General features: G+C 35.4%; 1 protein-coding gene across 2 annotated transcripts in view; it reads left to right on the top strand.

The window, feature by feature from the left end:
• The window catches only part of LOC136027904 (acetoacetyl-CoA synthetase-like), a 75,873-nt gene extending 67,564 nt beyond the window's left edge, over positions 1–8,309 (top strand). For both annotated transcript variants that reach the window (XM_065705334.1, XM_065705335.1), the window contains 2 exons: positions 1,490–1,692; positions 8,139–8,309. In XM_065705334.1, coding sequence (XP_065561406.1) covers positions 1,490–1,692; positions 8,139–8,279 — 344 coding nt within the window. In that variant the 3' untranslated portion in view covers positions 8,280–8,309. The remainder of the gene's footprint in view (positions 1–1,489; positions 1,693–8,138) is intronic.
• Positions 8,310–25,317: the final 17,008 nt, after the last annotated feature.

Here is a 25,317-nt window from a genome sequence, read left to right on the forward strand (position 1 = left end):
CATAACGTCGTCAGAAAAAATGCCGAACTGCTAGGGGGATTCCGAGAGCATGGTCACAAGTGGGACAAGACGTGGCTGCAGTTTCTTCGACCAGTCACAGAAGATAGAACCAAATGGAAGCATTTTTGTCCATCAGCTTCTGCATGCTGAGTTTGGCTGAATAGCCTGTGTCTCGTCTTAAGTAAGGAATTATAGTAATAATTATAGGAATTATAATTACAGTTTATTACAATTAGTACAGTTAATATATATAGACCGTTAAAGGTCGTCACATCTTAGGCTATATCGGTTGGTGCCGTCTGAGAAGTATTCTAAAGGTACTGTAATCCTTGTATAATCTTTTTTTTCCAATGCTTGGTTGCTGAGGCATTAATTTGTAATCCTTTACAGGGGATGCCTCATATATAGGAAATTATAGGTCATCACATCTTAGGGTGTATTGATTGGTGCCATCTGAGAAGTATTTTCACTTACCTTATCGGGACTGTAGTCCTTGTACGATTTTTTTTTCTCCAATGCCTGGTTGTGTAGGTATTAATTAGTAACACTTGACTGGGAATGCCCCATGTATATACCGTTGAAGGTCAGCACATCTTAGGCTATATTGATTGGTGGCACCTGAGGAGTCTTCATACTTACTTCATTGGCACTGTAGTCTTCGTAAGATCCGTTTTTGTTCAATGCTTGGTTGTTTAAGTAATGATTTATAACACTTTACAGTGGATACCATATATACTGGATGTTAAAGGTCAGGGCATCTTAATCTGTATCGATTACTGACAGCCTAGAAGTATTTTTACTTGCCTCATCAGTATCGTAGTCCTTGTATGATTTTTTTAGTCCAATGCATGGCTATGATCTATAACTCTTTTTAGAGGATACCCCATATATAGGCCGTTTCAGGTCAGCACATCTTAGGTTAGACAAGTTTTTGTTCGTGATGATACACCATGTGTACTCAATGCTCCAGCTGTATTGATTGGCACCACTTGAGACGTGTATGTAATGTACGTGTGCGTGTGTACGTGTGTATGTAGCCAAGTCTTAAAAGACCACATATGCAGGACTTATATTTCCTAATTTGGATTTTCAATTTTTAGAAATAAATTAATTTGACGGTGTTACATTGTTATGAAAAAAAGGGTATAAAAAGGGTAAAGCGTATAAAAGGTAAAGGGTATAAAAAGGTAAACTAAAGGGCAAGCAAAAGTATCTGCCTGCCAGGCTATCTAAATAATGGTCCTATATTTCTGGTATGTTTTTTTTTTCAGAAATTTGCTCTCCCTCATAATTTTGAGCTGTCTGGCTGAGAAGTGTGTTTACTTTTTTTCATCGGTTCTATATATTTTTGGATAAAAGAGGAAATTTTTTTTCAAACACTTTCCATTTCCCTTCTGAAAAGATTTCTGTGGGTATCCATAGTTGGTAGGCCAATTCTTTGTCACTTCAATGATCAAAATTGTATGGAAATTTATACTTTTTTTTCTAGTTGAAACCATCTCTGGAATAGTTGATAGCTTATGTGTAAGCAAGTTGAGTAAGACAACAGATGAAAAGGTTTTTTTATTTGTCAAAATGATGGATGGTCATGCATTCACTAACAGCGTTGCAATAGAAATAAAGTCTAGAATTAGGTCATCCTTATCCGCTAGACATGTGCCTCATATAGTGCTCGAAACTCGGGGGATACCCGTAAGTATTGATTTCTTCCTTTTCGTCAGTTTTTAGTAATAATCTAGTTTCTGTAATTTTAGTAACTTTAAGTGGCTCTCAAGTTTGCTTTACTGTATGAAGATATTCATAATTCCTTAGTGTGGCAAGGTTTATGCCTTACGTTGTATTTGAATCTATGAGAATTTTATTTTATGAGAAAAGTATTTTATTTCTCACTAAAAAGACTCGGTGTCACTTGTTAAATAATAAATAAGAACACAAAGTGAACTAAATAAGAAACCAGGGCCGTAGCCAGAATATTTTTCTGTGGGATTAAAAAAAACAACTTTAAAAACTCATCAAATTTTGTTTATATGTAATTTTGTTACATTTTTAGGAGTTGGACCAAATTTTGGAGGATGGGGAGTCATAACCTATCCCCCTGGATACGTCCCTGCAAGAGACATGTTTAACTGAACAAATGAAGACTAAAATACGTTTTTATAAAATTATTGAATTAACTAATAGTTATGAAATAAATTAATACAATAAACTAATAATTATATTGTAAATTAACTAAACTTTTACAAAACTTTTTAGTGTTCATCAGCTGAGGCGTATACGGCTGAAAAAGGATATGAATAAATGGAGGTATTTTATTTTCCTAAAAAAAAGATACGATGTCAATAAGGTTGAAATAAAAACAAAAGATAAATGCTAAAAAAACAAATGGAAGATGGTTAAATATGAACATACAAATCAAGACAATATGATAAAAACAATATAAATGCAGAGACAAACAATTGAGAGACATAAAAGTACAAATTAACAACAAAAAAACCCACCTAGACAGCTATTGCAAGAAAGCGTTTCGGTCTTTGTTACCGTGTAAGCTTTTACGGAACCTCTCAGTTCTTTTTTGCACAAACTGCAAAACACATCAGGGATGTTATAATGGTTAGTACACTATTATAATGTTATGTTTTTAATAGATGGCTCTGATCTATCTTCTTCTCTTTGCCTTTTTACTGCTTGTTTTGCTCATTTATCTTATTTTTGTCTGCAGATATTTTCAATTCTTTGGGTTCCTTTTAATTACATACATACTGAGCAAATAGATTGAGCTCTGGTCTCCGTTGGTGAGAGTTAAGATTTACATCATATTTGTTTGTACAGAGGTGGTTTTAAGGGGGACACATGCCCTGGGTGCAGAAATGTAAGGGGTGCAAAATTTCAAATAGATAACCAAACGGATATAATCATTTTTTAATTTTTGAAATTTAAATTCCATTAAAATAAAGTAATTAATAATACAAGGAAATAATAAATGGAAGTGAAAGGAAATAATAAATGAAAACTAATTAAATAGTAACAATTTAGCATTAGCAATTTAATATTAATAATTTAATAATAATTTAATTTACTCGAAATAATAATGATAAAAAATAGATTATTAATTAACAAATTGAAAATAATTATTTTAATAGTTGAAAATTTTGTTACAATTTGGCCTGAAAAGTTTTGGGAAACAGGGGGACGGGGTGCGAATCAAGATTTTGTCCTGGGTCCAACAGAGGCCATTACCGCCACTACATCTGTATTAATAAATGTTTACCGTCATTTTTACCTACTAAACTCTGAGTTACGCTTCAAAGAAGCTATAAAGAGTAATGAAAGGTGATTTGGACGTCACAGCATTTCGGAAACGTCATCTGTAGCACGTTATCTGAAAGTGACGTCTACTGAAGTATATACTGCTTCCATAACTCTCCATTTACTTAGCATAACTCAGCATTTCGGAAACGTCGTCTTTAGCACGTTATCTGAAAGTGACGTCTACTTGAAGCATATACTGCTTCGATACTCTCCATTTACTCAGCATAACTCAGCATTTCGGAAACGTCATCTGTAGCACGTTATCTGAAAGTGACGTCTACTGAAGCATATACTGCTTCGATACTCTCCATTTACTCAGCATAACTCAGCATTTCGGAAACGTCATCTGTAGCACGTTATCTGAAAGTGACATCTACTGAAGCATATACTGCTTCCATAACTCTCCATTGACTCAGCATAAATCAGCATTTCGGAAACGTCGTCTTTAGCACGTTATCTGAAAGTGACATCTGCTTGAAGCTTATACTGCTTCCATAACTCCATTGACTCAGCATAAATCAGCATTTTGGAAACGTCGTCTTTAGCACGTTATCTGAAAGTGACGTCTACTTGAAGCATATACTGCTTCCATAACTCTCCATTGACTCAGCATAAATCAGCATTTCGGAAACGTCGTCTTTAGCACGTTATCTGAAAGTGACATCTGCTTGAAGCTTATGCTGCTTCCATAACTCTCCATTGACTCAGCATAAATCAGCATTTCGGAAACGTCGTCTTTAGTACGTTATCTGAAAGTGACGTCTACTTGAAGCATATACTGCTTCCATAACTCTCCATTGACTCAGCATAAATCAGCATTTCGGAAACGTCGTCTTTAGCACGTTATCTGAAAGTGACATCTGCTTGAAGCTTATACTGCTTCCATAACTCTCCATTGACTCAGCATAACTCAGCATTTCGGAAACGTCGTCTTTAGCACGTTATCTGAAAGTGACGTCTACTTGAAGCATATACTGCTTCCATAACTCTCCATTGACTCAGCATAACTCAGCATTTCGGAAACGTCGTCTTTAGCACGTTATCTGAAAGTGACGTCTGCTTGAAGCATATACTGCTTCCATAACTCTCCATTGACTCAGCATAACTCAGCATTTCGGAAACGTCGTCTTTAGCACGTTATCTGAAAGTGACGTCTACTTGAAGCATATACTGCTTCCATAACTCTCCATTGACTCAGCATAACTCAGCATTTCGGAAACGTCGTCTTTAGCACGTTATCTGAAAGTGACATCTGCTTGAAGCATATACTGCTTCCATAACTCTCCATTGACTCAGCATAACTCAGCATTTCGGAAACGTCGTCTTTAGCACGTTATCTGAAAGTGACGTCTACTTGAAGCATATACTGCTTCCATAACTCTCCATTTACTCAGCATAACTCAGCATTTCGGAAACGTCGTCTTTAGCACGTTATCTGAAAGTGACGTCTATTTGAAGCATATACTGCTTCCATAACTCTCTATTGACAACGACAATTTTCAAAATCGGTAGACTCAAAGGCTTGGCCCATTATTGAAAACGACTGGGTTTGAATCAGACGACTCTAAGAAATCGTTGATGATAAAAATCGTCCAAGGGAGGGTGGATGGATTAATTGCGGTAATGAGCAACCAATGAACAGTACAAGGAGCAGAAGCTTGGAAACGGTATATAGCCTACATCAAAATGATATAATTTGCTTGAACCGAAACATATTAAGTGTAAACGTACTCATCAAGGTGAAGAAACAGGAACCCGATAAGCCATGGATAACGAGTGAAATACAGGAAGAAAGAAAGCTAAGGATTGAGCTTTATCAAAGATATCTAGATGATAAAACTGATTGTTCGTATTAATTGTTCAAAAAAAAAAAATTAAAAAAACAGCGTAATTTCGTGAACAAATTACGTTGGAAAGCTAAAGCCAAATATTATGACAGCAAGTTTTCAAATAGTTAAGGAAACATGAAAGAAAAATGGGAACTGATGAATGAAGTGACCGGTGGGAATGCTGAAATTGGAGGGAATGAAGTACAACATGAAGGGTTCGTCCCCGATGATAAGTCTGGAATTTTAAATAAGTTTGGCAATTTTCATTTATTCATCTTTTTTTCATATATATATATATATATATATATATATATATATATATATATATATATATATATATATATATATATATATATATATATATATATATATATTATATATTTATATATATATATATATATATATATACATATATATAGGTTATGGTTTATTTATAATAGTTTTAATTAAATAATTGAGGTTAAAGTAAATAGTCGAGTTAATAGGTAAGTAGATACGCGAACTTTAACGCGACCGCAAACCCTCATAGGCTTTCTCCAGCGCGAAAGTTTTGTTTAATTTATTTATTTGTTTGGGAATTTCCAATAATTAAAACTTATATATATATATATATGAACATCAAAATTTGTTAGCATAAGTAAGCTTCAATAAAAAAGACTTTTAGTTTATTAAAGAGACTATTGAGTTTTGAATTCTGTCTGAAAACTGAATTGAACATTGTGTAACTTTTGGCCCATTAGATTCATAATAATCGCCAGAATTTAGAAAATAAGGACCCGTGGGAAAGTAAGTTTCTGGAGTTTTTGAGTGAGGAATCTGGAGGAAACTTTCGCCTCTTTCTATTTTATCTACTTTCTATTATAACTATTTTCTACTTTCTTTCTATTATTACTACTTTTCGCTTTATTGTCTAAGCAAGACTGCTTCTTGAAAAGAAGCTCCCTTTTGGATATTGGATTTAGTGTTTACTCTTTCTATTTTATCTACTTTCTATTATAACTATTTTCTACTTTCTTTCTATTATTACTACTTTTCGCTTTATTGTCTAAGCAAGACTGCTTCTTGAAAAGAAGCTCCCTTTTGGATATTGGATTAAGTGTTTTATCTACTTTCTATTTAATCTACTTTCTATTATAACTATTTTCTACTTTCTTTCTATTATTACTACTTTTCGCTTTATTGTCTAAGCAAGACTGCTTCTTGAAAAGAAGCTCCCTTTTGGATATTGGATTTAGTGTATACTGCTTTTGTAGTTAGGATTGGTTTTACCATTAAATTAAAAATAAATGTTTTTTCTACTGAAAATAAGGAACAACATTAAAACTTAAAAAGAACATAAATTATTTTACATATGAGAGTGGTCCTTCATCAACCCTTGCTTTTTATGCTGAAGTCCTTAAATATTTCATTCAAACTCAATTGCCCTTGTGTTTCAGGAGTCGTTCTTAAAGAATTGTGAAAAAAATTATACTGTAGCTTAGCAGAAACCCCATCCCCCACCCCCAATATACGGAATAATTTATGTTTGTTCTAGGTTTTAATGTTGCCCCTTAATTTCAGTTGAAAAAACTCGTTTATTTTTATATAGTTTTTGAGATTTTTCAAATCCTGCCAGGGAATCCTCCCCTCCTCACAGAAAATAATCCCATGAAAAATCTTCGCCGCAGAGAATTCCCCTCCCTTTTAAAATTTTCGTATATTTCCCAGAAACAAATACTATATGTTAAGAGTGGCAAATTGTATAACTTGCAGTCCTTTCCCCAGGGGCTATGGGGAGTCATAACATCCCCAGAGGTGTAGGATTGGACCTTCCAACTACTGAACCCAATGGTTATTTAAAAAATTTGACCGGATGTCTTTGGGGGGAGTGCGTGGGAGGGGGTCTAGTTGCCCCTTAATCTTTCTTATCAATTGAAAAAGCAACTAGAAGTTTTAATTTTCATTCGAATGAGCCCTTTCCTAATCATTGGTTTAATTCGATCACCCCTGAAACAAAAAACACACACAAAAAAAAACGGACAAAACAAATAAACACGTATCCCAGATCTTTTTTCCGTTAAAAAAAATACAAAACATATATTTTTGTTGCTAGAAACTTGAAAGCTGTACAATAGTGTTGCCTCATATACTGAATCTGATAACGTGATTTTTAATATTGCTTGAATTTGGGGAGAGGGGGTAAGAAGCTCTCCTCTTTAGAAAATCAGGCAGATTTTCCTTATTCGTAATTTCTGATGGGTAACATTAAACCTGATGAATTTTATATGTTCGAGATCAGCATCAAAATTCTTTATTTCAGAGTTTCAGTTGCTAAAAGACTGAATCGCTTCTTACTTACAGTTCGTTACTACGAAATATTTGATAAATATTTCATAGTTCATTGATAAGCATATCACAGTTTGCTTGGTGAGTTCTTCCAGAAAATTTATTTTAAGTCCGTTATATACATTCAGTTATTTATTATATTAATTCTTCTTTCTTAAATTTTTGTTTATTCTGTTGCACTCAGTATTTGACAGAAGTTAAACACTAATCGCAAATCACTAATCTAAAATCACTAATTGTAATATAATTGTATATTTTCTTTTTTTATGTAATTCGGAAATCAATTTACTAAGATTTATGAAGTTCTGACTGAAAAAAGGTCATTAGCCTGCCAGTGGCAGGCTGATGACCTTTAAAGATAAAATTTTGGTTGGAGAAACGGGGCACATTAGGGATTCGAGAAAATGAGAGTGGTAGCGAAAAATTACTGTCAGACGTTAGAGTCATCACCTAAATTATTTTTTTCTATCTTCATTGTCATAACTAATTTTATCAATTTAAGTATATTTCAATATACATTTAGTTTATTAAATTTTTTTTCAGTTTATTTCAGTATTCATTTTATTTCAGTATTCAGTTTGTTATAGTATTATTCATCCAGTGAAAAGAAGATGGAAACGATGGTGAAAAATATTATTCAGTTTATTTCAGTATTAAGTATTCAGTTTATTTCAGTATACATCCAGTGGGAAGAAGATGGAAACGATAGTGAAAAATATTTTAAGTCATTTGCCTGTGAAGAACGTCTCATCCGTCTCCAATCCTGAATGCCTTGATTATTATTACAGTCTTGCTGAAAATGATGTTTGTTTATAGTTTCAGTCATTAAATAGGAAGTTCAATTGATACAGTTTTTTTTTCAAGGATATTACAAAGATTATGGGCAACCTTACAATAGTTAAAACTAGTTCTAGTGTCAACGTAATAAAAACTATCAACGGCATCTAGCATGTGGCGACACTAAGTATTTTTAAGCTCTTTGAGGAACTGAGATAAAATACTTATTACTACCCTAATTTTACCAACTACATTAATTAAATCAATTATTCATATTATTATACTGAAAAAATACCAAGTGTCGCCAAACGGTAGATGCCGTTGATATATTTTTTTCTGTCGACACTATCGCCAGTTTCCAATCAATCAATCAATCAATCAATTTATTGATACTAAAAGAAAAAACTATTACAAAAGTTAAGTGGTTACTAGGCCCAAGAAGCTTTGCTTGTAATGGACCACAGAGAACAAGAATAAAACACTATAATAAAATATATACAAAAAAAAAAAAAAAAAAAAAAAAACACTGGAACAAGACAAGGACATTGAATAGATAGGATATTTAACAGATAGAAGATTTAGAAGTAGATTTAACATATAGCTGAAAATGATTTTAAAAGAAGAGAAGAGACATACAAATTAGGAAAGGATTAATAAAGAGAGAAAAATTATTGAATTGGAAATACCCGACGAAATAATTCCTTTGCAGAAAGAAAAAGAGGGACATCCGAAGGGATGGAGTTCCATAATAGAATTGATTGATATACTGGAGACCTCTGGCCTGCTGTAGAAGATCGTTTTGGTAAAATAAATCGTCGAGAAGAATTACGTAAAGAAGAAAAGTACCTACCTGAGCCTGTCCGTGAGAAAAACTGCTATAGGGGCGGTGGGAGAGTACCTAGAAAAGCAGAATGCGCAAAATAAAGAGTACTTTTACCTATAATATGATCCAGCGGAGCTATTCCAGTATCATTATAAAGATCAGAGGAAGGGTAAAGCCGAGGGAGAAGAAAAGTAGCCTTCACTGCCCTATTTTGGGCTCTTTGAAGTGAGCAGAGAAGAGATTTATTAGTATTGCCCCAGACAGAGCAGCAATAAGAAAGGTAAGGATAAATAAAAGCATAATAAAGAGAAATCATAATATCAGGAGGAAGAAAGAGTATGATTAATTTGCAAAAGTGGTAACTGAGGCTAGTGACGACGAAAAAACTGCTAACGCCATCTAAGTCTGGTGACACCTGATATTTTTTTTCTCAACGTAATATTAGAATAATTAATTAGATCAGTTGATAAAATTAGGCTGTACTGTGGTGGCGCAGTGGGTTTGACCTTAGCTTGGTAACACGGGACCCAGAGATCGAATCACGCAGCAGGAATGCTCTGCAGGGCCGACGCAGGGACCTTAGTAGTCAAGAAGCGTCGTTAATTCTTAAATAAAAATAAAGTAAAATTAGGCTAGTAATAAATGTCTGATCTCAGTTCTTAACAGAAAAATAGTTACAAAGCTTGAAAAAATGCCAAGTGTCGCAATTGTTAGATGGTGCTGGTAGTTTTTTTTGTGTCGATCCTAGCACCAGTTTCTATTCTTATAAGTTATTCATACTCTTTAAGGTGTCATAATATTCATGAGGGAGAAGACCCACATGTACGCAGAAAGAGAAATAGAAAAAAGATGTGCGCAGAAAGAGAAATATAAAAAAGATGTATGCAGAAAGAAAAATAGAAAAAAGATTTACGCAGAAAGAGAAATATAAAAAAGATGTATGCAAAAAGAGAAATAGAAAAAAGATGTGCGCAGAAAGAGAAATATAAAAAAAAGTGTATGCAGAAAGAGGATTAGAAAAAAGATGTACGCAGAAAGAGATATAAAAAAAAGATGTACGCAGAGAGAAGTATAAAAATTATGTACGTAGAAAGAGAAATAGAAAAAAGATGTACACAGAAAGAGAAACATAAAAAAGATGTACGCAGAAAGAGAAATAGAAAAAAGATGTACGCAGAAAGAGAAATAAAAAAAAGATGTGCGCAGAGAGAAATATAAAAAATATGAACGCAGAAAGAAAAATATATAAAATATGTACGCAGAAAGAAAAATATAAAAAAGATGGACGCAGAAAGAGAAATATAAAAAAGATGTTCGCAGAAAAAGAAATAGAAAAAAAAGATGTACAAAGAGAAAAATATAAAAAAGATTACGCAGAAAGAAATTAAAAATAAACATGTACGTAGAAAGAGAAATAGAAAGTCAGTTAATAGAAAAAAGATGAAGTAACGGAAAAACATAGGAAACATCGGGGATTCTTGTGATTTTGGGGGAGGAGCTAGATAATACTGTTTTCTTTCAAGACTTCTTGGGTAAACTGAACTCTTTATTTTTTGTTCTTTATGGCCTTGTAAATTTTACCTTTTTGGTTTTTAAGAAATGCTCAAGACAATCGAAATCCCATAGTGATTAAAGGATTGGTAATCTCTCGGATATCTTAATTAGCTACTAAATAACAAAGAAGTTCGTATTTTTTTTTATATTTAAGAGGGAGGGTTGAATAAAGGTAACAGAGTGTGACCCCTCCCCCCTATATCTAAATTTGTATACATAGAACAAATGTAACACAAGGAGAAATCAGTTCCTGAAAAACCGTCTGGGTGTCTGGGCCTGATGCAAAACCCGCTGTTCCTTTCAGCTTGGTCTCTCCAACTTTAAAAAAATAATTGAAACCCTGTCTCTGGCTTCTAAAATGCGATGAAAGCAGTATTTGTAGTTTTATTTGTTGTTTTTTTTTTCTAAATACTTTTTTCCCTGTGTTGTCAATGCTTAAAAATATTCGCAATACGTTCCGAATCTTTTTACCCTGCGAATCCGAAAAGTTTGAAGCTTAGCAGAAATCGTTTTTAAAAATTGGACTTGCTTTAAAAATCAAATATCTGTGAAAAGGGCCGTAAGAAAAGACATTAAATCGCGCAAATAGTAAAAATCTGGTAATTGCAAAAATATTTGCATGTATTTTTGCTTTAGTACTCAAATATCTTGGGAAAGAAAGACAGTAAGTTATCTCACATTGTCCGTGGTTAGAAGACAAGCCAGCAAAGCAAAGCCAGGCGGCAAAGCCGCCTGGCTTTGCCGCCATATATATATTTATATATATATATATATATATATATATATATATATATATATATATATATATATATATATATATATATATATATATATATATCTATATATATAAAAATAAGTTGTCTGTGTGTGGATCTGTGGATGGATCAGGTGACGTCATGTTTGTTCGCATATGACGTCTGAATTATTTCACACTAATACAAAAGAAGAAAAAAACTAAAAAAGGTAAAAACTACAAAAAAAACTAAAAAGAAAAAAAAACTAAAAAAGCTAAAAAACTAAAAAAAACTAAAAAAAGGTAAAAATCTAATAACTAAAAAAAAACTGAAAAAAATAAAAAAAGGCAAAAACTACAAAAAAAAATAAAAACTAATAAAAAAACTAAAAAAGCTAAAAAACTAAAAAAAACTAAAAAAAGGTAAAAAACTAAAAAAGAAAAAAACTAAAAAAAAGGAAAAAACTGAAAAATAAAAGAGAAAAAGAAAACTAAAAAAATATGAATAAATATATATAAAAATAAGTTGTTTGTGGGTTATGTCTGTCTGTCTGTCTGTCGAGTGACGTCGTGTTTGTCCGCATATGACGTCTGAATTATTTCACACTAATACAAAAGAAGAAAAAAAAACTAAAAAAGGTAAAAACTACAAAAAAAACTAAAAAGAAAAAAAAACTAAAAAAGCTAAAAAACTAAAAAAAACTAAAAAAAGGTAAAAAAAACTAAACTAAAAAAAAAACTGAAAAAACTAAAAAAAGGCAAAAACTAAAAAAAAACTAAAAACTAATAAAAAAACTAAAAAAGCTAAAAAACTAAAAAAACTAAAAAAACTAAAAAAAGGTAAAAAACAAAAAAAAACTAAAAACTAAAAAAGAAAAAACTAAAAAAAAGGAAAAAACTGAAAAATAAGAGAAAAAGAAAACTAAAAAAATATTAATAAATATAAAAAATATAAATATAATATAAATTAGCAATCAACAAAGCACCGAGACACAAATGACGACCGGGACACAGGAAGTATAAATGACGACCAGGACATAAGTAAAAAAAAAAAACTAAAAAAACTAAAAAAATGGTAAAAACTACAAAAAAACTAAAAACTAATAAAAAAACTAAAAAATCTAAAAATCTAAATAAACTAAAAAAGAAAAAAAAGAAAAAAGGAAAAAAATAAAGGAGAAAAACAAAACTAAAAAACGAATGTATATACAGACCGGGACACCGGGATACAAATGACGACCGGGACACAGGGAATATAAATGACAACCGGGACACAGGGACACAACTACAATGGGGACGCCGGGGGGCACAGGGGGATATAAATGACGACCGGGACACCGGGACACAAGGAATATAAATGACGCCCGGGACACTCAAAGAGAAATCACAGACTGAAACACCGGGACACAAATGACGACCGGGACACAGGGAATATAAATGACGACCGGGACACAGGGACATAACTACAAAGGGGACGCCGGGGTGCACAGGGGGATATATAAATGACGATGGCGACTCAGGGAATGGTCGATTAGCAATCACCATCAACAAAGCTCAAGGGCAATCATTAGAATCATGAGGTATAGATCTGAATACGGATTGTTTTCCCATGGACCATTATATGTTGCATGTTCAAGAGTCGGTAAACCTGACAATCTATTTATATGCACAGACAATGGGACAGCAAAGAATGTTGTATATTCGCAAGTTTTACGTAGTTAAAAACATATATATATATATATATATATATATATATATATATATATATATATATATATATATATATATATATATATATATATATATATATATATATATATATATATATATATATATATCTATCTATATTCACAGGTGGGACATAGGGACACAACTACAATGGCGCGTAACTAATATGGCGCGTAACGACTTACGCGCGCGGGTGGGCTTGGGGGGTTGGCGTGAAGCGCCCCAACCAACTAGGTGTTGTGGTGGCGTGAAGCGCCACCCCAACAGCTAGTATATATATAAATAAGTTGTCTGTGTGTGTGTGTCGAGTGACGTCATGTTTGTGTGTCGACTGACGTCATTTTTGTCGGCTGACGTCATTATAAGGATTGAGTTGTATGCGTCATGAAGTTGTTTGTCGACTGACGTCATGTTTGTCAACTGATGAAATTACATACCAGGACACAGGGAATATAAATGACGACCGGGAACCTCAAAGAGAAATTACAGACTGGGACACCCGGACAAAAAACACGACCAGGACACAGGGAATATAAATGACGACCGGGACACAGGAACACAACTACAACGGACATGCCGGGGGCACAGGCGGGATTTATAAATGACGACCGGGACACAGGGATTGTTCGAATAGAAATTACAGACCGGGACACAAATTACGACCGGGACACTCAAAGAGAAATTACAAACTGGGACACAGGGACACATCATTAGAATAATGAGGTATAGATCTGAATACGGATTGTTTTTCCATTGGATAATTATATGTTGCATGTTCAAGAGTCAGTAAACCTGACAATCTATTTATATGCACAGACAATGGGACAGCGAAGAATGTTGTATATTCGCATGGTTTACGTAATTAAAAACATATATATATATATATATATATATATATATATATATATATATATATATAGGGGAGAGGGGGGCGAAACCGTACGTTTTTGAGTTTTTGACCCCTATAAGATGTTCTTCTAAAGATACAAACTTTGTTTTTACATGAACAGAAAGCTTAAATATTCATCTTTCTTAAGATTTTTTTTCAATGACTTCCATCAAGTCGTTTCTCAGTGAGACCCTAAAACATATGACGTCTTAAAGTGTCCGAAGTCGCCCCTACCGTGGGGCGACTTCGGACACATGAGGGGCATTTTCGGACATCTATTAGTTAACGATTCAAACAGTGCATTCAGATAATATAAAAGTAGCAGCATTAACTGGAATATCAAAAGAACTTTAAAGGCATTTCACATTATTATTTTATTGCATAGCGAGACAAGTCACACCCTAATACAAGGCCTTTGACTACCTGCTTGTCCTGTCCCTCTTGCAGCAAAAGGAGTAGGCAACTTCATAATTATATCATCAAAATCAGTTTCATCGAAACAATGAGTTTCAGCACAATCGGGCAATTCTGGGAAGATGAACTTTTCACTTGATTTGTGGAGGTAGTTTATTTTAGCTAATCTGCCACTCACTTCTTCAATCTCACCAAGATAGTGTTGCAATCTTTGATGTTTGAAATTTGATGTTTGATGTTTTTGATGTTTTGATGTTCAAAAATTTGATGTTTATCAGAATTTTTTTTTTCGCCATAAGCCTCACAAGCACAAATTTCCTGGAGAAAATTCTTGGTCAGTCTGAAGTTCACTGACATTTCCAATGTGCAAAGACTCATCATCCGAATTGTCTATGAGCTGCATATCTTTGTCTGAACTGCTATCTTGACCCTCCTCGTCAATGGGTAAAAGCTTGGAATTCTTGCAGTGACTCTGATTTCAAGGACTCATCTGGTTCACGTTTAGGAATCCATTTTTCAGTTTTCTTGTCAAGCTTTGCCTGAGCCTCTGCTTAAAGGGATTTCTTCTCTTAAGTATCTGTCAAAATACTAGTTTCCCCTTTCTTGTTCTTTTTGCGGGGAACCATTTGCATTCTTGCTTTTGGATATGGTCTTATGCTTTCAGGAACTATAGGCAGGTTTGATGCTGCCTTTGGTTGATCCACCAAGACAGAAGCAGAAGAATAAATTGAACCAGGGTGAGGATCATCCTTAGTAGAATCTGTGGATTCTGTTCTTCTTGGTCAGGGTGGCTTGTCACTTCAGCTTGTAGGAACTTGGCTTCTGTGAAGACATTCGGATTCAAAGGCCAAATTCCTGCCTTTTCGAAACCAGCTGTGATGTTATGAGGGTTCAGCTTTTCTAGATTGGGCTGCTTGCACAACTTTGCTATTTCGTGTATTGAAATCCTCCGACCTGGATTCATCTGCAACCAAGTGTCAAATGACTCCCTGATGGCATGTTTGAATGGTGCATAAATTGAAACATCAAGGGGCTGGATGAGATGAGAGCAATGGAGAGGAAAGGTCAGAAGATGAATGCCATTGTCTTTGCACAAGGAAACTACTTCAATTGAAATATGACTTTCATGATTGTCAAACAAGAGCAAAACAGGATTCTCTTTGCTAGGTTTAACTTCTTTCTGGAAGTGCTGCAATGAACAAACGAAATTTTCCGAGGTCATCCATCCACTGCGATGGACTAAGCCAATGCATCCTGGTGGTCCATCTTGATACATTCTCTCAGGAGCTTTGACTCTTGGAAAAACAAACACTGATGGAATAGTCTGACCAGTTGCAGACACAAACCACAGCATTGTGGTATTTTCCCCACTTTCTGCCGACACGGTCTGTGCCACCTGTTTTGCCCCCTTTTTAGCAATCACCTTTGGAGCCTGAAAAACTGTGGGTACTCCTGTTTCGTCGTAGTTCCAAATCCTACCAGGACGAAATTGGAACTTGCTATACAGTCCCTGAAGATTACAAAAGAAGGCACCAATTACAGCGGCATTGAAGCCGGCAGCACAAGCCAGGCTTGTATTTTCCGGTTTTCTAAGGGGCAAAGTGGCATTACGCTTCATAGATACTTTAAACCAGTCAAATCCTGCTCCTTCATTCAGCTCCCAACTTGGTGGGAATTTGAGCTTCAGAGTTGTTACCCATTGGTAGGCTAACTTTCTCGTTGCATTTGGATTTAGTCCGTGTTTCAATATTGAGCAGTTTTCGAGGTATATAGCAAGTTCTCTCTCTTGTTTGGGAGTAAAAACGAACTTGGAACTCTCCTGATCACTATCATTATCATTGTTTGCACTTTGGCTACCCTTCTCAATATCTTGCATTATACTCTTGTTGGGTTTCACGGCATCCACAAGGGTAGACTTCTTCAAAGAAAATTCTCCCGCGGCTGATCAGAAAGATGAATTCTCATTTAAGACTTGTCTCACAGCACGCTTCAGTAATTCTGGATCGGGGGGGGGGGGGGCACCCCCTTTTCGAATATAGGTGCAAAACATCTGTAAAATCAAAATCTAAAATGTCAAGGACGGAGAGAGATATGTCCCAAAGTTTTGTGAGCTGACTTTCTTTGAGAAAACATACTTCAAAAATAGTTCTTTGTCTGGGTGTCTGGATTGATGAATAATAGATTTTAGTTGTGGGATTCTCGCGCTGGGGTGACCTCCTCTGTTAACTCCTATCTTTTATGCTTTTTTATGACGAGATGTTGTGTTTTTTCTATGCATTTGTACTGTCCCAGCCTTACGAGCTCTGCTCTCTGTTGGTTCATAATATTGTTTTTGTTTTTTGAAAGTTGAATTTAATACATTCCTATTCCTAGTCTATAATAAAATTGAAATATTTGGTAATTTCCTAGCCCTTGCGACTTCCAATTCCAGACTATTAGATACTTCCATCAGCATGGGGCGAAACCGGACACCTCGAAATGTGTCCGGAGTCGCCCCCAAAAAACTGTCCGGAGTCACCCCTTATTGACACCATTTTTAAAATTTTACTTTTTTTTGGAAACCGCCAAACATTTCTTGATGAAAATTACGAGGAAAATACCGGAAACATACCTCTTATGATCCTTCTAACTTACAAACCTGTAGCTAAAATAACTTGGAAAATATTTGACGAGGACGATAGGTGTCAAAATTTCCAGAGAGTATATAAAAACTTCTTCACCTCTTATCTCAGTTGTCTTTGACATCAAATATTCAAAACTTCCGCCTGATGTGTGATACATGAATGGCATCTAGCAGCGATTTTCTGAATGAATTAGTTCAAAGACTTTGGACGAGAGGTCCAACGGACGGTTTCGCCCCCGTATGGTTTCGCCCCCCTCTCCCCTATATATATATATATATATATATATATATATATATATATATATATATATATATATATATATATATATATATATAACTTGTCTGTGTGTGTGTGTCTGTCGAGTGACGTCATGTTTGTGTGTCGACTGACGTCATGTTTGTCGACTGACGAAATTAAAGACCGGGACATCGGGACACAAATGACGACCGGGACATAGGGAATATAAATGACGACCGGGACACTCAAAGAGAAAGTGACCAGGACACAAGGAATGTTCGATTAGCAATCACCTCAACAAAGCACCGGGACACAAATGACGACCGGAACACAGGGAATATAAATGACGACCAGGACACTCAAAGAGAAAGTGACCGGGACACAAGGAATGTTCGATTAGCAATCAGGGACACAGGGAAACAACAACAACGGGGACGCCGGGGAGCACAGGGGGATATATAAATGACGACCAGGACGCTCAAAGAGAAATTACAGACCGGGACACCGGAACACAAATGACGAACAGGACACAGGGAAACAACAACAACAGGGACGCCGGGCGGCACAGGGGATATATAAATGACGACGGGGACACAGGGAATGTTCGATTAGCAATCACCATCAATAAAGCTCAAGGGCAATCATTAGAATAATGAGGTATAGATCTGAATACAGATTGTTTTACCCATGGAAAATATATATATATATATATATATATATATATATATATATATATATATATATATATATATATATATATATATATATATATATATATTTACAGGTGGGACACAGGGACACAATAGGGAATATAAATGACGACCGGGACACTCAAAGAGAAAGCGACCGGGACACAAGGAATGTTCGATTAGCAATCAGGGACACAGGGAAACAACAACAACAGGGAAGCCGGGGAGCACAGGGGGATATATAAATGACGACGGGGACACAGGGAATGTTCGATTAGCAATCACCATCAACAAAGCTCAAGGGCAATCATTAGAATAATAAGGTATAGATCTGAATACAGATTGGTTTTCCCATGGACAATTATATGTTGCATGTTCAAGAGTCGGTAAACCTGACAATCTATTTATATGCACAGACAATGGGACAGCCAAGAATGTTGTGTATTCGCAAGTTTTACGTAGTTAAAAATATATTTATATCTATCTATATTCACAGGTGGGACACAGGGACACAACTACAATGGCGCGTAACCAATATGGCGCGTAATGACTTACGCGCGGGGGGGGGGGCTTGGTGGGGGCGCGAAGACACATTTCATGTGCGGAGTGGTTTCTGGTCGTTTCGGGTTTTTTGTCGCTCCTTACTTTCAGTTGGAAAAACTAGTTTTTTATTTAATATTTATGTAGGAAAGATGGTTACTTAAGACGCTTATTACTGAAACTTGTGACTCTCCTAAGTTATGCCTTGTATGCCAAGGAGGAAAGTATAATCCTATTAGAAACTAACTTCATTTTATAATTGAACAAGTCTACTTTTCTTCATTTTTTTTTTCATTTTTATTCGATAAGGCTAAGCTAAGCACTCCCCGGTAAATTGGGAGTTTTCTTCCATGGCTTAGCTAGATAGAAGGTGAAGATAATCACTTCCTTCGCAAATTTTATTCTAAGCCTTTCTTAGGACCCTTAAAGTAACCTCAATTTTTTGTTAGAAAATGGTTCCCAGAAATTATGAAAACTACCCAGATAGGTATACAGCCAGTGGGGTCGTTTTGGGGACAAGGGGAACCATTGCCCTCCAATTTTGATGAAACTATTGTACAAACCATACCCATTGACTTTCTGGATGTAGACCCCTCTTACCTCCCCCATATATATATATATATATATATATATATATATATATATATATATATATATATATATATATATATATATATATATATATATATATATATATATATATATATATATATATATATATTTATTCGATAAGGCATACATATTGGTGACTATAGGCCAGTGTATTCTCCTGATGAGCCCTTGTGTTGGGTTGTTGCCTCTGAATTATTTGTCTTTATTATTTTTCTATTGTTTGGTAAATGACGACTTGTGCTTATTGACGACATGACTGCCTGTCCATGGATTATTCTTTATGGTTGATTGTGTTTGGCTATGCTGTTTGATCTATGTGATTTTATGGATGAGTAGGGTTAAGGGCTCATTCAAGTGCCGGTCTATCTTAATCACTAATTTAGGAAAACAGTCTTCTTTTCTCCTTCTGTCTCTCTCTTTTTTTTATGTGTTTGTGCTGTTGCATTGGTGATTTCTCTTTTCAAAATATATATATATATATATATATATATATATATATATATATATATATATATATATATATATATATATATATATATATATATATATATTATTTATATATACTAGCTGTTGGGGTGGCGCTTCGCGCCACCCCAACACCTAGTTGGTGGGGGCGCTTCGCGCCCCCAATCCCCCTCGCGCGTAAATCGTTACGCGCCATATTAGTTACGCGCTATTGTAGTTATGTCCCTATGTCCCACCTGTGAATATATATATATATATATATATATATATATGTTTTTAACTACGGAAAACTTGCGAATATACAACATTCTTTACTGTCCCATTGTATGTGCATATAAATAGATTGTCAGGTTTACCGACTCTTGAACATGCAAGAGATAATGGTCCATGGGAAAACAATCCGTATTCAGAACTATACCTCATGATTCTAATGATTGCCCTTGAGCTTTGTTGATGGTGATTGCTAATCGACCATTCCCTGTGTCGCCGTCGTCATTTATATACCCCCCTGTGCCCCCCAGCGTCCCCGTTGTAGTTGTGTCCCTGTGTCCCGGTCGTCATTTATATTCCCTGTGTCCCGGTCGTCATTTGTGTCCCGGTGTCCCGGTCTGTATATACATTCGTTTTTGAATTGGTCTTTTTTTCAGTTTTTAGATTTTTACCTTTTTTTAGTTTTTTTAGTTATACCTCATGATTCTAATGATTGCCCTTGAGCTTTGTTGATGGTGATTGCTAATCGAACTTTCCCTGTGTCCCCGTCGTCATTTATATATCCCCCTGTGCCCCCCGGCGTCCCCGTTGTAGTTGTGTTCCTGTGTCCCGGTCGTCATTTATATTCCCTGTGTCCCGGTCGTCATTTGTATCCCGGTGTCCCAGTCTGTATATGCATTCGTTTTTGAAATAGTATATGATGAAATAAATTTTGTATTTTTCCCCTTTTTTTTCTTTTTAGTTTTCTTTTTTTTTGGTTTTTACTTTTTTTTCGTTTTTTTTTAGTTTTTTTCTCTTTTCTTTTTAGTTTTTTTTTATTTTATTTTTTTAGTTTTGTTTTTCTCCTTTATTTTTCTTTTTTCCCTTTTTTTCTTTTTTTTCTTTTTTAGTTTTTTTAGTTTTTTAGCTTTTTTAGTTTTTTTATTAGTTTTTAGTTTGTTTTTTTTCTTCGCTTCGTGCCACCCCAACACCTTGTTGGAGGGGCGCTTCGCGCCCCCCAAGCCCCCCCGCGCGCGTAAGTCGTTACGCGCCATATTAGTTACGCGCCATTGTAGTTGTGTCCCTGTGTCCCACCTGTGAATATATATATATATATTTTCTTTTTAGTTTTTTTGTAGTTTTTACCTTTTTTAGTTTTTTTCTTCTTTTGTATTAATGCTAAAGCCAAGGTTCAAACCTGGAGCCTCTCGGACCTAGAACCTGAAACATAACGCTTTACCAACTCAGCTACTTCGGCTTGAATACATTCGTTTTGAGCAGCTTCCTCGGGTGTTGCCATTGTAGGTTCTTCAGTCATTTTACAATTAGAAATTTCTCTTTCAACGGTCTTCTTACAATTAAAAATTTGTCTTTGAACGATATTCTTAAATACCTGTGTCCTGTTCGTCATTTATATTCCCTGTGTCCCGGTCGTCATTTGTGTCCCGGTATCCCAGTCTGTAATTTCTCTTTGAGTGTCCCGGTCGTTATTTATATTCCCTCTGTCCCGGTCGTCATTTGTGTCCCGGTCTGTAATTTCTCTTTGAGTGTTTTTTCTTTTTAGTATTTTTTAGTTTTTTACATTTTTTCTTTTTTCAGTTTTCTTTTTCTTCTTTATTTTTCAGCTTCACTATGAAATACATATCGCCGAACCTTTGTTTTTTTAACTAAAATCTGGTAGGCATTGATGACCTTATCCAAGTCAAAATCCCAAACCATCATCGCAACAATCATCATCGCTATCATTTTCAGTTTTGATATGTTTTGTCTTTCGCTGTCCAGGTGGATCTTCATCTAACTGCGCGGTTTTGCGTTCTTTAGCCTCAAGCCTGTTTCCTTGCTGTTCTTTTGATTCCTCGGCACGCTTTCTTTTCTGACTTTCTCTATCAGCAGCAAGTTTTTTGGCATAGACTCTTTGAGCATCTTCATCGGCTTTTGCCATTGTAAGTTCATCAGTCATTTTAAACTTAAACATTAATAGATTTCTACGTGAACATATATGTCTTAAATATCTTTAATGACGTCACCGTCAAAGCAAAAATGACGACAACTAATTTCATGACGTCAGCCGACACAGAAACATGGCGTCACCTGATCCACAGACAGACAGACAACTTATTTTTATATATAGATATATATATATATATATATATATATATATATATATATATATATATATATATATATATATATATATATATATATATATATATATATATATATATATATATATATATATATATATATATATATATATATATATATATATATATATATATATATATATATATATATATATATAACTAAGTAAAACTTGCGAATATACAACATTCTTGGCTGTCCCATTGTCTGTGCATATAAATATATTGTCAGGTTTACCGACTCTTGAACATGCAACATATAATTTTCCATGGGTAAAACAATCTGTATTCAGATCTATACCTCATTATTCTAATGATTGCCCTTGAGCTTTGTTGATGGTGATTGCTAATTGAACATTCCCTGTGTCCCGGTCGTCATTTATATTCCCTATGTGCCGGGGTCCCAGTCGTCATTTATGTCCCGATGTCCCGGTCTGTAATTTCGTCAGTCGAAAACATGACGTCAGTCGACACTGACTCTTGAACATGCAACATATAATTGTCCATGGGAAAAACAATCCGTATTCAGATCTATAACTCATTATTCTAATGATGTTTCCCTGTGTCCCGGTCGTCATTTGTGTCCCGGTGTCCCAGTTTGTAATTTCTCTTTGAGTGTCCCAGTCTTCATTTATATTCCCTGTGTCCCGGTCGTCATTTGTGTCCCGTTCTGTAATTTCTATTCGAACAATCCCTGCGTCCCGGTCGTCATTTATATATCCCGCCTGTGCCCCCGGCGTCCCTGTTGTAGTTGTGTCCCTGTGTCCCGGTCGTCATTTATATTCCCTGTGTCCCGGTCGTGATATATATATATATATATATATATATATATATATATATATATATATATATACTAGCTGTTGGGGTGGCGCTTCGCGCCACCCCAACACCTAGTTTGTGGGGTGCTTCGCGCCCGCCCCCCCAAAGCCCCCCCGCGCGCGTAAGTCGTTACGCGCCATATTAGTTACGCGCCATTGTAGTTTTGTCCCTGTGTCCCACCTGTGAATATAGATAGATTTATATATTTGTTTCAAACTACGTAAAAATTGCGAATATACAACATTCTTGGCTTTCCCATTGTCTGTGCATATACAAAGCCGTATGTACTAATAATGACGTCATATGCAAATGCTCTTTTCACAAACAAACAAACATGCATACACACAACTCGTTTTTATATAGATAGATAGATAGATAGATACAATACAAATTAACTGCGTAAAACTTGCGAATATACAACATTCTTCGCTGTCCAATTGTCGCTGCATATAAATAGATTGTCAGGTTTACCGACCCTCGACCATGCAACGTACAATTGTCCATGGGAAAAACAATCAGTATTAAGATCTATACCACATTTTTCTAATGATTGACCTTGAGCTTTGTTAATGGTGATTGCAAATGCTAATCGAATTGGGAATTGCAATCTTTTAAATTGAAAAGGCAGATCCGTTGGAATCATGGGAATGCGAGGAATAAGAACAGCCTCACCCTCAAAAGGCCCTGTCAAGATTGTGGCCTCTATTAGGTTTTCCATTGTTTTTTTTTACGGCAAGTCGCGTGCCATTGCAAAGCTTTGGTGGGTTGATATTTCTTAAAAGTATTATTGGTACGCCTATTTTTAGTTGTAGCACGTGTGGTGGAAACCCTGAAGGATCTATGGAATTTAAAAATTCAGATGGATAATTAACCGCTTCATTTGGTTACAAAACTGTGTCGACTGACTTGTAAAGGACTGCCTGGTCTCGAATCTTGGTCAAAACAATATTGTTGATTTCGTGGACGTCTATATTTTTGGGTGCGAGAATCGCTCTTTCACTGTCATTTATTATTTTTATAATTTTTTTTTACAGAAATTGATGATGTGATTTCCGCTGAAATACCTGATAAAAATGTCGATAAGGGGTTACATGATATTATTGTAAAAAATATGATACATGGACCTTGCGGTGCACTGACCCCCCAAGGCTCAACACGATGAGTTGTATTTTCTGATTTTTGACAAAACACGCTTAGATTCTGACGTAGTTCCAGTAAGGAAAGTCTTCAATGGCTCTGGTGGTGCAGCCAATAGAGGAAGTTTAGCTTTTCCTCAGGCGCAACACATTCCCATTGTTTCACCATTGAATTTCAAGGCCTTGCAATAGGGACAAATTTTAGACATTGTCCTGATTTGAACACATCTACTCAAGCTATAATCATCGACTGGGCTGTACCTGAATGCCAGGCGATAACTTTCAGGTTGCTCTGATTCCTCGGCACGCTTTCTTTTCTTACTTTCTCTATCTGCAGCAAGCCTGATTTCTTGCTGTTTTTGTGATTCCTCGGCACGCCTTCTTTTTTCACTTTCTCTTTTAGCAGCAAGTCTGCTTTTGCGTTGCTCTGGTAGTTCCTCGGCACGCTTTCTGTTCTTTCTTTCTCTATCAGCCTCAAGCCTGTTTCCTTGCTGTTCTTTTGATTCCTCGGCACGCCTTCTTTTTTCACTTACTCTTTTAGCAGCAAGTCTGCTTTCGCGTTGCTCTGGTAGTTCCTCGGCACGCTTTCTGTTCTTTCTTTCTGTATCAGCCTCAAGCCTGTTTCCTTGCTGTTCTTTTGATTCCTCGGCACGCTTTCTTTTCTGACTTTCTCTATCACCAGCAAGTTTTTTGGCATAGACTCTTTGAGCATCTTCATCGGCTTTTGCCATTCATCAGTTCATTTTAAACTTAAACATTAATAGATTTCTACGTGAACATATATGTCTTAAATATCTTTAATGACGTCACCGTCATAGAAAAATGACGACAACTAACTTCATGACGTCAGTCGACACAGAAACATGACGTCACCTGATCCACAGACAGACAACTTATTTTTATATATATACTAGCTGTTGGGGTGGCGCGAAGCGCCACCTAGTTGGTGGGGCGCTTCGCGCCCCCCCAAGCCCCCCCGCGCGCGTAAGTCGTTACGCGCCATATTAGTTACACGCCATTGTAGTTGTGTCCCTGTGTCCCACCTGTGAATATAGATAGATTTAGCAATATAGATTTGATAGATTCAGCAATTGATCTGAAAATGTTTGACCAGAGTCATCGTTACACAGACAGACAACTTATTTTTATATATATAGAAGATATATATATATATATATATATATATTTTCTTTTTAGTTTTTTTGTAGTTTTTACCTTTTTTAGTTTTTTTCTTCTTTTGTATTAATGCTAAAGCCAAGTTTCAAACCTGGAGCCTCTCGGACCTAGAACCTGAAACATAACGCTTTACCAACTCAGCTACTTCGGCTTGAATACATTCGTTTTGAGCAGCTTCCTCGGGTGTTGCCATTGTAGGTTCTTCAGTCATTTTACAATTAGAAATTTCTCTTTCAACGGTCTTCTTACAATTAAAAATTTGTCCTTGAACGATATTCTTAAATACCTGTGTCCTGGTCGTCATTTAT

Source organism: Artemia franciscana, chromosome 6 (genome assembly GCF_032884065.1).
Source record: "Artemia franciscana chromosome 6, ASM3288406v1, whole genome shotgun sequence".
In the NCBI taxonomy this organism is placed as follows: domain Eukaryota; kingdom Metazoa; phylum Arthropoda; class Branchiopoda; order Anostraca; family Artemiidae; genus Artemia; species Artemia franciscana.